This window comes from Pseudorca crassidens, chromosome 1 (assembly GCF_039906515.1).
Source record: "Pseudorca crassidens isolate mPseCra1 chromosome 1, mPseCra1.hap1, whole genome shotgun sequence".
NCBI classification, from domain to species: domain Eukaryota; kingdom Metazoa; phylum Chordata; class Mammalia; order Artiodactyla; family Delphinidae; genus Pseudorca; species Pseudorca crassidens.
The window spans coordinates 119594808-119610410 of NC_090296.1; the positions used below are offsets into that span (position 1 = coordinate 119594808).

Here is a 15603-nt window from a genome sequence, read left to right on the forward strand (position 1 = left end):
GGCAAGGTGCTGTGCGACCAGGTGCTCAGTGGGCCGGTGTACATCTCTGCCTTCTACTTCAGTATGAGTATTCTCCAGGAAAAGGATGACATAGTTTTTAACCTGACACAGAAATTCTGGAATACATGTAAGAGTAGTCTGAGGTACTGGCCTTTTGTACAGCACCAGAGTGCAGACAGCAGGAGCAAGAAGAATTACAATCCTGTAGCCTGCAGAACAAAACCCACATTCACAGAAAGACACACAAGATGGAAAGGCAGAGGGCTATGTAACAGATGAAGGAACAAGATAAAAATCAAGAAACACAACTAAATGACGTGGAGATACACAACCTCCCAGAAAAAGAATTCAGAATAATGATAGTGAACATGATCCAGGACCTCAGAAAAAAAAAATGGAGGCAAAGATTGAGAAGATGCAAGACATGTTTAACAAAGACCTATAAGAATTAAAGAACAAACAAACAGAGATGAACAATACAATAACTGAAATGAAAACTACACTAGAAGGAATCAATAGCAGAATAACTGAGGCAGAAGAACGGATAAGTGACCTGGAAGACAGAATGGTGGAATTCACTGCTGTGGAACAGAATAAAGAAAAAAGAATGAAAAGAAGTGAAGACAGACTAAGAGACCTCTGGGACAACATCAAATGCAACAACATTCACATTATAGGGGTCCCAGAAGGAGAAGAGGGAGAGAAAGGACCAGAGAAAATATGTGAAGAGATTATAGTCGAAAACTTCCCTAACCTGGGAAAGTAAATAGCCACCCAAGTCCAGGAAGCGCAGAGAGTACCAGACAGGATAAACCCAAGGAGAAACACGCCAAGACACAAAGTAATCAAACTGACAAAAATTAAAGACAAAGAAAAATTACTGAAAGCAACAAGGAAAAAACAACAAATAACATAAAAGGGAACTCCCATAAGGTTAACAGCTGAGTTCTCAGCAGAAACTCTACAAGCCAGAAGGGAGTGGCATGACATATTTAAAGTGATGAAAGGGAAGAATCTACAACCAAGATTACTCTACCCGGCAAGGATCTCATTCAGATTCAGGGAGAAATCAAAAGCTTTACAGACAAGCAAAAGCTAAGAGAATTCAGCACCACCCAACTAGCTCTACAACAAATGCTAAAGTAACTTCTCTAAGTAGGAAACACAAGAGAAGAAAAGGACCTACAAAAATAAACCCCAAAACAATTAAGAAAATGGTCATAGGAACATACATATCAATAATTACCTTAAACGTGAATGGATTAAATGCTCCAACCAAAAGACACAGGCTCGCTGAATGGATACAAAAACAAGACCCATATATATGCTGTCTACAAGAGACCCACTTCAGACCTAGGGACACATACAGACTGAAAGTGAGGGGATGGGAGAAAGATATTCCATGCAAACAGAAATCAAAAGAAAGCTGGAGTAGCAATACTCATATCAGATAAAATAGACTTTAAAATAAAGACTGTTACAAGAGACAAGGAAGGACACTACATAATGATCAAGGGATCAATCCAAGAAGATATAACAATTATAAATATATATGCACCCAACATAGAAGCATCTCAATACATAAGGCAACTGCTAACAGCTATAAAAGAGGAAATCGACAGTAACACAATAATAGTGGGGGCCTTTAACGCCTCACTTACACCAATAGACAGATCATGGAAAATGAAAATAAATAAGGAAACAGAAACTTTAAATGACACAGTAAACCAGATAGATTTAATTGATATTTATAGGATATTCCATCCAAAAACAGCAGATTACACTTTCTTCTCAAGTGCGCACAGAACATTCTCCAGGATAGATCACATCTTGTGTCACAAATCAAGCCTCAGTAAATTTAAGAAAATTGAAATCATATCAAGCGTCTTTTCTGACCACAACACTTTGAGATCAGAAATCAATTAATTACAGGGAAAAAAACGTAAAAAACACAATCACATGGAGGCTAAACAATACGTTACTAAATAACCGAGACATCACTGAAGAAATCAAAGAGGAAATCAAAAAATACCTAGAGACAAATGACAAGGAAAACACGATGATCCAAAACCTATGTGAATTGGCAAAAGCAGTTCGAAGAGGCAAGTTTATAGCTATACAAGCCTACCTCAAGAAACAAGAAAAACCTCAAATAAACAATCTAACCTTACACCTAAAGGAACTAGAGAAAGAAGGACAAACAAAACCCAAAGTTAGCAGAAAGAAAGAAATCATAAAGATCAGAGAAGAAAGAAATGAAATAGAAACAAAGAAAACAATAGCAAAGATCAATAAAACTAAAAGCTGGTTCTTTGAGAAGATAAACAAAATTGATAACCCATTAGCCAGACTCATCAAGAAAAAGAGGGAGAGGACTCAAATCAATAAAATTAGAAATGAAAAAGGAGAAGTTACAACAGACACCGCAGAAATACAAAGCATCCTAAGAGACTACTACAAGCCACTCTATGCCAATAAAATGGACAACCTGGAAGAAATGGACAAATTCTTAGTAAGGTATAACCTTCCACGACTGAACCAGGAAGAAAGAGAAAATATGAACAGACCAATCACAAGTAATGAAATTGAAACTGTGATTAAAAATCTTCCAACAAACAAAAGTCCAGGATGAGATGGCTTCACAGGTGAATTCTATCAAACGTTTACAGAAGAGCTAACACCCATCCTTCTCAAACTGTTCCCAAAAATTGCAGAGGAAGGAACACTCCCAAACTCATTCTATGAGGCCACCATCACCCTGATACCAAAACCAGACAAAGATACTACAAATAAAGAAAATTATAGACCAATATCACTGATGAATATAGAGGTAAAAATCCTCAACAAAATACTAGCAAACAGAATCCAACAACACATTAAAAGGATCGTACACCACGATCAAGTGGGATTTATCCCAGGGATGCAAGGATTCTTCAGTATACACAAATCAATCAATGTGATACACCATATTAACAAACTGAAGAAGAAAAACCACATGATCATCTCAATAGATGCAAAATAGCTTCTGACAAAATTCAACACCCATTTATGATAAAAACTCTCCAGAAAGTGGGCATAGAGGGAACCTACCTCAACATAATAAAGGCCATATACAACAAACCCACAGCGAACATCATTCTCAATGGTGAAAAACTGAAAGCATTTCCTCTAAGATCAGGAAAAAGACAAGGATGTCCACTCTCAGCACTCTTATTCAACATAGTTTTGGAAGTCCTAGCTACAGCAATCAGAGAAGAAAAAGAAATAAAAGGAATACAAATTGGAAAAGAAGAAGTAAAACTGTCACTGTTTGTAGATGACATGATACTATACATAGAGAATCCTACGGATGCTACCAGAAAACTACTAGAGCTAATCAATGAATTCAGTAAAGTAGCAGGATACAAAATTAATGCACAGAAATCTCTTGCATTCCTATATACTAATGAAAAATCTGAAAGAGAAATTAAGGAAACACTGCCATTTACCACTGCAACAAAAAGAATAAAATACCTAGGAATAAACCTACCTGGGGAGACAAAAGACCTGTATGCAGAAAACTATAAGACATGGATGAAAGAAATTAAAGATGATACCAACAGATGGAGAGATATACCATGTTCTTGGATTGGAAGAATCAATATTGTGAAAATGACTATACTACCGAAAGCAATCTACAGATTCAATGCAATCCCTATCAAATTACCAATGGCATTTTTTACAGAACTGGAAAAAAAATCTTAAAATTTATATGCAGACACAAAAGACCCCGAATAGCCAAAGCAGTCTTGAGGGAAACAAGCGGAGATGGACGAATCATACTCCCTGACTTCAGACTATACTACAAAGCTGCAGTAATCAAGACAGTATGGTACTTGTACAAGAACAGAAATATAGATCAATGGAACAAGATAGAAAGCCCAGAGATAAACCCACGCACCTATGGTCAGGTAATCTATGACAAACGAGGCAAGGATATATAATGGAGAAAAGACAGTCTCTTCAATAAGTGGTGCTGGGAAAACTGGACAGCTACATGTAAAAGAATGAAATTAGAACACTCCATAACACCATGCACAAAAATAAACTCAAAATGGATTCAAGACCTAAATGTAAGACCGGATACTATAAAACCCTTAGAGGAAAACATAAGTGGAACACTCTATGACATAAATCACAGCAAGATCTTTTTTGATCCACCTCCTAGAGTAATGGAAATAAAAACAAAAATAAACAAATGGGACCTAATGAAACTTCAAAGCTTTTGCACAGCAAAGGAAACCATAAACAAAACAAAAAGACAACCCTCAGGATGGGAGAAAATATTTGCAAACCAATCAACGGACAAAGGATTAATCTCCAAAATATAAAAACAGCTCATGCAGCTCAATATTAAAAAAAAACAGACAACCCAATCCAAAAATGGGCAGAAGACCTAAATGGACGTTTCTCCAAAGACATACAGATGGCCAAGAAGCACATGAAAAGCTGCTCAACATCACTAATTATTAGAGAAATACAAATCAAAACTACAATGAGGTATCACCTCACACCAGTTAGAATGGGCATCATCAGAAAATCTACAAACAACAAATGCTGGAGTGGGTGTGGAGAAAAGGGAACCTTCTTGCCCTGCTGGTGGGAATGTAAACTGATACAGCCACTATGGAGAATAGTATGGACGTTCCTTAAAAAGCTAAAAATAGAATTACCATATGATCCAGCAATCGCACTACTGGGCATATACCCAGAGAAAACCATAATTCAAAAAGACATGTGCACCCCAATGCTCACTGCAGCACTATTTACAATAGCCAGGTCATGGAAGCAACCTAAATGTCCATCAACAGATGAATGGATAAAGAAGATGTGGTACATATATACAATGGAATATTACTCAGCCATAAAAAGGGACGAAATTGGGTCATTTGTTGAGACGTGGATGGATCCAGAGACTGTCATACAGAGTGAAGTTAAGTCAGAAAGAGAAAAACAAACATCGTATATTAACGCATATATGTGGAACCTAGAAAAATGGTACAGATGAACCGGTCTGCAGGGCAGAAATTGAGACACAGATGTAGAACACAAACATATGGACACCAATGGGGGAAAGTGGCAGGAGGGTGGGAGTGGTGATGTGATGAACTGGGCCATTGGGATTGACATGTATACACTGATGTGTATAAAATTGATGACTAATAAGAGCCTGCTGTATTACAAAAATAAATAAAAGAAAACAAAACAAAAACTAAAACACCCAAAATACCAGCTTTTGGTTTCCACTGATTTTCTCCACTGTTGGTCAGCTTCCTATTCAGTAATTTTAGCTCTAATAGGCCCTTCTTGTTGTAGCTTCATAAAGTAAAAGCTCAGTTCATTGATTTTTTACCTCATTTCTTTTCTCATATAAAGGTTTAAAGCTACTGGTTTTCTTCTAAGCACTTCTTTAGCTGCATTCCACAACCTGTAATATGCTGTGTTTCCATTATCATTCAAACCAAAATATTTTCAAGTTGCCCTTATAAATTTTTCTTTAACTTATAAGTTACTTATACATGTTATTTTCCAAACATGTGAGGATTTCTCAGATGTCTTTCTGTTACTGATTTCTATTTTAATTCCATTTTGGTCAGACAACATCCTTTAAATTTTCAAACATTTGTGTGACCATACTGATGCCTGAGGTCATGGACATTAAGGCAGGCACATCAGGACAGTGACAAGCCCTTCTCTGACAATTGCTTGTCCTTCATCTTGTTCAGGAACATCACAATCTCCATTGTTCCAAGAAGGTCAAAAGTATGGGTTTAAATTCAAGTGACATTCTACTATTCCACCCTCTCTCTCTCTCTTCCCCCAGCTTCTTATTCCTTCCCTTTTCCAGGGCTCCTGACCTTTGTGGAAGTGGGGCTTCAGCTCATGCTCCCAAGAACCCTAATTTCTCCCCACTCTTTTAATTTCCTCCCTGCAAATCTCAGAGAATAATCACTATAGAGAGAAGGTGGCAGCACCAAAAATGACATGGAGGAGGAAAAGCCACAATACCTTTTATGTCTTAATCTCGAAGGTCACACATTGTCAGTTCTGCCACATGACACTTTAGAAGCAAATCACTAAGTACAGCACATGCTTTTTGAAGGGAGGAGTATCAAAAAATTTGTTGACACATTTTAAACCACCAGAACAATGTCATAATTTTTACCCTAAATAATCATATATCTTTTAAAAGAACTAAGAGAGGAAAAGAAAATATGTATAGTCATTCATTTTTATACATATGTATTACCTCTGGTTTCTTTATTCCTTCCAATAACTCATGGATCAGCAAACTAGAGTCCATGGGCCAAATCAAACCCACTGCCTATTTTTGCATGGCCTGAGAGCCAAGAATGGTTTTACATTTTTTTAATGGTTGAGGAAAAAAATCAATGGAAGAATATTTTTGTAACATGTGAAAATTATATGGAATTTAAATTTCAGTGTCTATAAAAAAATTTATTGGAATGTATCCATGCTCATTTATTTATATATTGTCTATATAGCTCCTTTCACAGCAGAACTGAGTTGTTTCAACAGACCATATGACTGACAAAGCCTAAAATATTTACCATCTGATCCTTTGCAGAAAAAGTTTATCAGCCTCTACTATACATCCAAATTACCATCTGGTGTCATTTGCTTTTAACCTAAAGAATTTCCATTATCATTTTTCATAAAACACATTACGGTGACAAATTCCCTCAGATTATCTGTTTATCTGAAAATATCTTTATTCCAGCTTCATTTTTGAAAGATACTTTTCCTAACTGATGATTGGACATTGTGGATAATACATTGTAACAACAATGAATTGTTATGTTTTCCTGCAGCCTTGATTTTTCTTCTAACAGACAATTAACTTGTCTGGACCCAAACTATAAATTAAGCAACTGCCTGAACACTGCTTTTGTTTGGGGGTCTTGAATTGTTTTGTTGGATTTTAATTATGATTTTTGGATATCTTTCAGCCTCCATTGCTTTTAATGAGAAGACAAGTGTTAACCATATCATTATAGGCAAACCTCATTTTATTGTACTTCACTTTATTGTGCTTTGCAGATATTGCATTTTTTACAAATTGAAGATTTTTGGCAACCCTGTGTTGAGCACGTCTATCAGCACCATTTTTCCAACAGCATTTGCTCACATAGTGTCTCTGTGTCACATTTAGATAATGCCTGCAGTATTTCAAAGCTTTCATTATTATAATATTTGTTATGGTGATCTGTGATCAGTGATCTTTGATGTAACTACTACTCCCTGAAGGCTCGGACTATGGTTAGCATTTTTTAGCAATAAAGTTTTGTTATTTTGGTTTTTTTGTTTTTGCGGTATGCGGGCCTCTCACTGTTGGGGCCTCTTCCGTTGCGGAGCACAGGCTCTGGACGCGCAGGCTCAGAGGCCATGGCTCACGGGCCTAGCCGCTCCGCGGCATGTGGGATCTTCCCGGACCAGGGCACGAACCCGTGTTCCCTGCATCGGCAGGCGGACTCTCAACCACTGCGCCACCAGGGAAGCCCAGCAATAAATTATTTTTTAATTAAGGTATGTACATTGTTTTTTTCGACATAATGCTACTGCATACTTAACAGACTACAGAATAGTGTAAACATAACTTTTATATGCACCAGGAAACCAAAAAAATTCATGTGACTCCCTTTATTGTGATATTTGCTTTATTGCAGTGATCTGGAACTGACTCTGAAATTGCTCTGAGGTATGCCTGTATTCCCCTGTATTTAATGTACCATATTTTCTCTGGGCTGCTTTCAAGATTTCCTTTCTATCTTTGGCATTTAGCAATTTGCCTATAATGTGTCTAGTTGTGGTTTTCTTTTGTATTGATTCTAGCTGAAGGTCACAGATTGTCTTGAATCTCCAAGCTAGTTTTTCTCAAAAATGAGAAGTTTTCAAGCCACTATTTCTTCCAATATTTTTCTGCTTCTTTCTCTCTCACCTCTACCTATGGGATTCCAACTAAAGGCAGTAAGAATTCAGCTATCCCCCAAGAGGAGCTATGCAGAGATACAAAAAGCCCTCAGTTAAAAAAAATCAGTAAACTTGCAAATCTCACCTACTGCAGTTGTGTCCTTCCAAGGTTATCTCCTATTTGGTTTGCATTGCTCTTTGACAGAGCTCCTATGGTCTCCCCTGAATACTCACAACAGTCAGCCAGGTATGGATGGCAGAATTCGTACTCTAACTTTGAGTTTTAGCCTTTGGCAGCTCTCTCCATTCCAGGATTTTCCTCCTAAATTTCAAGCTTCTTTGCTACTCCTCAACTTTATCCTCTGACACTTCAAGCCAGTATGGTTGTGGTTTTCTGTCTCTGAAAACCTGTCTGTCTCATCAATTCACCACTACTATTACCTAAGGCTAGTAGTCCCCCGGTTTTTTAAAAACAATCTCCAAAACTTGAATTTATCATTTTATATATTATAAAATTTTAATTATTGGTAGTACTATAATGGAAAATAAACTACCTAAAGTAATGGAAAAGCCCAGCTTCCACAAATGTAGAAATAAATGTGCATGTGTACAATGTACAATATCCTCATGCAGCTGCTGCTGAAATTGGTGCCTTCCTATTCTACACCCATATATACCTAACTGGAATACAATTAGGCCTGGGGTTGTCAGGCTGAGAGTCATGAAAATCAACGAAGCAAATAAACTACTTGCAATTATTTAAAAGTTAAAAAGAATTAATTTAAGTTCCCTCCAAAAGATTTGTAGACTGTTTTCAATCATGTCCCATGGATTAAAAGATTAAGAAAAGGAAGATGGATATTTGGAATAAGTACTTGTACACCTTTCAGAAACAACAGCAATAATTAAGAGCAACATTTGAAGATGTCTTTTTTAAATGAAATACTTACCTTCGTTCTTCTAAAATGAGAAAATATTTTAACAACATTTTTCAAAATGCATTACACATTTTCTTATACCAAGACAGCATAAGTAAGAACTGAAGAAAGAACCCACAACATTTGCTCTTAGGAATTCTACTTATATTCTCCTTTCACTGATAATTAAATACTAATATTCCATGGAATTTCAATCACAGAACTGTGAAGTTAGCAAAGTAAATCTGTGATTTGTAAAAAGCTCAGAACAGACTACATAAGTAATTTAGTCCATTATATGTAAATTGCTGAGTTAGGCTTTGAATATTCTGAAGGATCCTTTATTCTCACTATAGCAATAGCAGTAGCCAAACAACTGTTATCCCACAACAAGCAAAAGAACCATTTTCATGCAGAATGAGTAAAACAAATAGAAAAGGAGAAAATGGAGACCAAGGGCATCTTTTTACACCAATTTTATAAAAAAGCAAACAACAACAAAAAAAAACAAAAACAAAAGAACACCCTCTATGATTCTGTCATTCTTCCTTAGACAAAACATTAAGTGGTGACTTTGCTCTAAATCAGACATGATAAAATCTGATAGGAGAACTATAGTCAAACTAAGTGAATTTGCCAATGAAAACAATATTGCTGATGTTAAAATTCAAGTGTATAAATTAGCATAAAAATCAGCAGGAATTCTCAAGAGACAGGAAACTGTTGGCAGTGTTAGATATGTTAATTATCTTGATTGTGATGACTTCATATATATGTCAAAACTTACCAAACTGTATGCTTTGGCATGCAGTTTATACTACCTCAATTAGATTTCAATAAAGTTTAAAAAAAAAACCAACAGGAAAAAATCATTATTCATTTTTACTCATCACTTGGATATTTTAAAGTCAAAAGCAGAAACCAATTCAAAGTCTGTAACCAAGTATAATTAACAACTCAAGGATCACAAATAGTCATCCAAGTTAAAAGTCATCCAAGTTAAAACAACAGGTATATCAACTTTTTCAAAAAAAAAGAATGAAAGTCTCAATGGAAGTATCCTGAGACTCACTGGTCAAAGGATTATAAAGTCACATTGCCTAAGCTATTTACATCCCACCCAGGTGTAGAATGCTCCTGGTTTCCATTTCCAAATGGATGTGATGACACGGAGTTTATTTATCAGGATTTGCAGCCTTACTGTACTTCTCTTCCTTGCACCTCTGCAGAATCTCTAAGCTCCTCTGGTGGACTGGGTGTTGGAGAAAGCTAATACTATCCATACTTTTCAAAACTGCACATGGCGCTGTATCATCATGTCCTTAGGAAGCAAAAGAAAAACAAAAAATGGAGAAAAGAAAAAGACATTATATAAGCCCAAACCAATAGAGAATCAAGGATAATGCTGCCAACTATCTTAAGAGTAAATAAAAATGTATCAAATAATTGGGGTTAAATGTGAATAATTTTTCCAATTAATTTGAGGAAATTACACAAAAACAATAGGAAAAAATAAAGGTCCTGTTCAGGTATTCAAAAGTATCCTTTATCGGTACTCAAAGTGTTGTGAGTTAACATCATACTAAAAATTTTTAATTTAAAATACCAGGGAAATTTCAAAAACAATTGTATGGTGTCTTTTTTTTAATGGACTCATTTTTATCAGGTCTGAAATATAATTAGCATAGAGGTGGCAACAATGCAAGAAACATTGTTTCTGATGGAACTCCAAAGAGAAATATACCCAAAACAATTTACCAAAAGTTAAACGTTCACAAATCTCGCAATTAATCACACTTGTAGGAATTCCAAGTGTGTCAATGTTGAAAGAGTAGGAAGAAAAGCACTATAGAGCAGGAAAACACAGCAGCACTTCTGTACTTATAAATGTGAAAACAAAGCTGGAAAATCTGTCAGAATCAACTATTGGGAGGAAAGGAACGAGAGCACATTCAAGTAAGGACCAAAGCCCCAGATTAGTGCTACTGAAACAGTGAGACACTCGAGCAGTAAAGAGGGAAGGAAGATTGTACCATAAATATTAGGAATAAATGGATTTAAAAGAGAATTCAGGTTTTCCAGGTTTGGGAGGAGTCAAGTATCATTTACACAAGAACATCTCTAGAGTTAGGACATGAAGTTCAAATGTATGTAGGTTTGCCTTTAAAAAATAAAAGTGAAGGCTTCCCTGGTGGCGCAGTGGTTGAGAGTCCGCCTGCCGATGCAGGGGACACGGGTTCGTGCCCCGGTCCGGGAAGATCCCACATACTGCGGAGCGGCTGGGCCCGTGAGCCATGGCCGCTGAGCCTGCGCGTCCGGAGCCTGTGCTCCGCAACGGGAGAGGCCACAACAGTGAGAGGCCCGCGTACCACAAAAAAAAATAACAACAACAACAACAAAAATGAATAGTTTAACAATAGATGGAGGCAAATTAAGCAACACATAATTATGAACTAAAGTTCCATTAGTACATATTTACTGTATAATTAGGAATAAGATACTATCTATGAATAGTTCTCAAGGCAGAATCATTTTAGAAGTTAAACAGAAGCACAGTAATTCAAGGAGGTTTGCATGGTTTAACCAAGCTATAATTCCTTAAACTGAATATCTACATCCAGAGAATAGGCATCCACGTTTTAGTTAAAGATACAGAATCTCATGATACCGTAACATCAGATTACAGATAGATAGATATAGAAACAGATATCTGATATAAATATAGATAGATATATCAGGCTTTTGTAAAATTAAAAAAAACATTTTGTATCCTATAATTAAGAAGTAAGCTAATAAAACACTATCTCATTTAACCAGTACAGAGAGTCCGTAACTGTACATGTTCAATGTTTCAAGAAGAGACAAGTATTACCAAGTTACCATCATTTCTTAGTCAAAAGATACCTCAATAAAAATATTCTATTCTCAATAATCCCCTCCTTCATAGGACTCTTGGGTGGGGGAAGGAATGCATAGGCTCAGATGAGGCTGCACTTGGTTAGTAACAGGGTGGGGGGCTAGGGGTTAGGGTAAACCATCAGTTGAGGGGGACCATTTGAGGAAAAAACCACCTGGTGAGTTCTACTCATACTCCATCCAAATTGTAATTTTTGAAAGTTATCAACAGACTTTCAGGCCCTTCAATAGCTAATGATATATTGTTAGTCAGAAATAATTTAAGAAGATTATGGTATTAAAGTGTTTTATATAAGAGTTCAGAATATTAAATATAGTAAATTATTATGTAATCTTAAATTAAAACTCACTCAACTTGACTACAGCCTCTGTACTCAATTTTCTATTTTATCTAAATAAATTGTGGCAATGCAATTTGGATATGGGTAATTTTATATCTGTGACTGTTTTGTGTCTCACCGACTGTTTTGTGTCTCATCATCGTACCTACAACTTAGGGTTTGTTTGTTTTTTTTTAACTTCTGTTCTTTCATTCTGCTTTCTATGCCTTCTTTTAACTCTTTAACAATTTTAAACACTGCTTTATGGACTATAATACTATTTCCAAACCTTAAAGTGATACTCCTCTCTGTTGTGTGTACTAACTCCCTGTCAAGGTGGTTTGGTTTCCTAGGATGGTTTTATAAGTACATTTTCAGTGGAGTCTCAAACTCTTAAAAGAGGTTTATTTAGTGTTTGCTTATGCTAAGTTCCTAGCCTAGTTTTGATAATTTCTTAGTTTGAGATTATGCGCCAAACAAACAGTATAAATTCTCTCGCATGGTGAAGAAGATATGGGGCACTAATTTTTTTAGGCAACTGTTTTTTCAAAATTTATCTAAGCCCTAACACATACTGATATGATTCTTGTTCTTCTAGGCAAGGCCAACAGACAGAGTTTTACAATTATCTTTTCAGTGACAGAAGAGTTCAAGCTCTTTGAAGGTCCTACACCATATAAAACAGGGGTTCAATCCCAGCTCCACTGTGTCATTCAAACCTGAAGCCATGTCTCTGATCCTGTAATAGTTTCTATAATGCCAGCTCCCAGGCCTTAGGGCCATTTTTTTAAAGGTATATTTCACATACAGTAAACTCCACTAATCTCAAGTATACAGTTTGATGAGCTTAAACAAATAGTTATATCATATAATCCTCAATCAAGATATAGGACATTTCCATCACCTCAGCAAGTTATTTCATTCCCTTCCTGTAAATACCACCCCTACCCCTCCCAAAGTCAATCAAGTAATGATCCCAGGAGTGGAACTGCTGGATCACATGGTAATTCTATTTTTAGTTTTCTGAGGAACCTCCATACTGTTTTCCATAGTGGCTGTAACAACTTACATCCCCACCAACAGTGTAGGAGGGTTCCCTTTTCTCCACACTCTCTCCTGCACTGTTATTTGTAGACGTTTTAATGATGACCATTCTGACCAGTGTGAGGTGGTACCTCATTGTAGTTTTGATTTGCATTTCTGTAATAATTAGTGATGTTGAACATCTTTTCATGTGCCTACTGGCTATCTGTATGTCTTCTTTGGAGAAATGTCTATTAAGGTCTTCTGCCCATTTTTTTTTTTTTTTTTTTTTTTTTTTGCGGTACGCGGGCCTCTCACTGTTGTGGCCTCTCCTGTTACAGAGCACAGGCTCTGGATGCGCAGGCTCAGCAGCCATGGCTCACGGGCCCAGCCACTCCGTGGCATGTGGGATCTTCCCGGACCGGGGCAAGAACCCATGTCCCCTACATCGGCAGGCGGACTCTCAACCACTGCGCCAGCAGGGAAGCCCTTTTGCCCATATTTCAAGTGGGTTGTTGTTCTGTTGTTGTTGAGCTGTATGAGCTGTTTGTATACTTTGGATATTAAGCCTTTGCCTGTTGCATCATTTGCAAATATTTTCTCCCATTCCATTGGTTGTCTTTTTTTTTTTTTTTTTATGGTTTCCTTTGCTGTGCAAAAGCTTGTAAGTTTGATTAGGTCTCATTTGTTTGTTTTTGTTTTTATTTCTATTGCCTTGGGAGACTGACCTAAGAAAACATTGGTATGATTTATGTCAGAGAATGTTTTGCCTTTGCTCTCTTCTAGGAGTTTTATACTGTCATGTCTTATGTTTAAGTCTTTAAGACATTTTGAGTTTATTTTTGTGCATGGTGTGAGGGTGTGTTCTAACTTTACTGATTTACATGCAGCTGTCCAACTCTCCCAGCATCACTTGCTGAAGAGACTGTCTTTTTCCCATTTTATATTCTTGCCTCCTTTGTTGAAGATTAATTGACCATAGGTGTATGGGTTTATTTCTGGGCTCTCTATTCTGTACCATTGATCCATATGCCTGTTTTTGTACCAATACCACGTTGTTTTGATTACTGTAACTCTGTGGTATTGTCTGAAGTCTGGGAGAGTTATGCCTCTTGCTTTTTTTTTTTTTAATTAATTAATTAATTTATATTTAGTTTTGTCTGCATGTGTCTTCATTGCTGTGCATGGGCTTTCTCTAGTTGCAGTGAATGGGGTCCACCCTTTGCTGAAGTGCATGGGCCTCTCATTGCTGTGCCTTGTCTTTGCTGCAGAGCACAGGCTAGAGGTGCGCGGGCCCCAGTAGTTGTGGCACGTGGGCTCAGCAGCTGTGGCTCATGGGCTCTAGAGTGCAGGATCAGTAGTTGTGGCACACGGGCTTAGTTGCTCTGCAGCATATGGGATCTTCCCAGACCAGGACTTGAACCTGTGTCCCCTGCACTGGCAGATGGATTCTTAATCACTATGCCACCAGGGAAGTCCTCCTGCTTTTTTTTTTTCCTCAGGATTGCTCTAGCAATTCTGGGTCTTTCATGGTTCCATATAAATTTTTGGAATTTGTTCTAGTTCTGTGAAAAATGTCATGCGTAATTTGACAGGATCTCACTGTATCTGTAGATTGCTTTGGGTAGTATTGCCATTTTAACTGTATTAATTCTTCCAATCCAAGAGCATGGGATATCTTTCCATTTCTTTGAATCCTCTTTTACTTCCGTTATTAATGTTTTATAGTTCTCAGTGTGTAAGTCTTTCACCTCCTTGGTCAGGTTTATTCCTAGATACTTTTCTTTTGGTGTAATTTTAAAAGGTTTTTTGGGTTTTTTAAAATAAATTTATTTATTTAGTTAGTTAGTTAGTTTTGGTTGCATTGGGTCTTCGTTGTTGCACACGGGCTTTCTCCAGTTGTGGAGAGTGGAGCTACTCTTTGTTGTGGTGTGCAGGCTTCTCATTGCGGTGGCTTCTCTTGTTGTGGAGCACAGGCTCTAGGTGTGTGGGCTTCAGTAGTTGTGGCACAAGGGCTCAGTAGTTGTGGCTCGCGGGCACTAGAGCACAGGCTCAGTAGTTGTGGCACACGGCCTTAGCTGCTCCGTGGCATGTGGGATCTCCCCAGACCAGGGCTTAAACCCATGTCCCCTGCAATCGCAGGCAGATTCTTAACCACTGCACCACCAGGGAAGTCCCAGTTTTTTTGTTTTTTTTTTTACATTCCCTTTCTGATATTTCATGGTTAGTGTAAAGAAATACAACTGATGGGGCTTCCCTGGTGGTGCAGTGGTTGAGAATCTGCCTGCCAATGCAGGGGACACGGGTTTGAGCCCTGGTCTGGGAAGATCCCACACGCCATGGAGCAACTGGGCCCGTGAGCCACAACTGCTGAGCCTGCGCATCTGGAGCCTGTGCTCTGCAACAAGAGAGGCCACGACAGTGAGAGGCCCGCGCACCACAATGAAGAGTGGCCC

At 37.5% G+C, this 15603-nt stretch overlaps 1 protein-coding gene across 11 annotated transcripts in view; it reads right to left on the reverse strand.

Moving 5' to 3' along the window:
- The window catches only part of MYO9A (myosin IXA), a 271301-nt gene that overhangs the window by 137181 nt on the left and 118517 nt on the right, over positions 1-15603 (reverse strand). For all 11 annotated transcript variants that reach the window (XM_067752245.1, XM_067752263.1, XM_067752254.1 and 8 more), the window contains exon 15: positions 10090-10209. In XM_067752245.1, coding sequence (XP_067608346.1) covers positions 10090-10209 — 120 coding nt within the window. The remainder of the gene's footprint in view (positions 1-10089; positions 10210-15603) is intronic.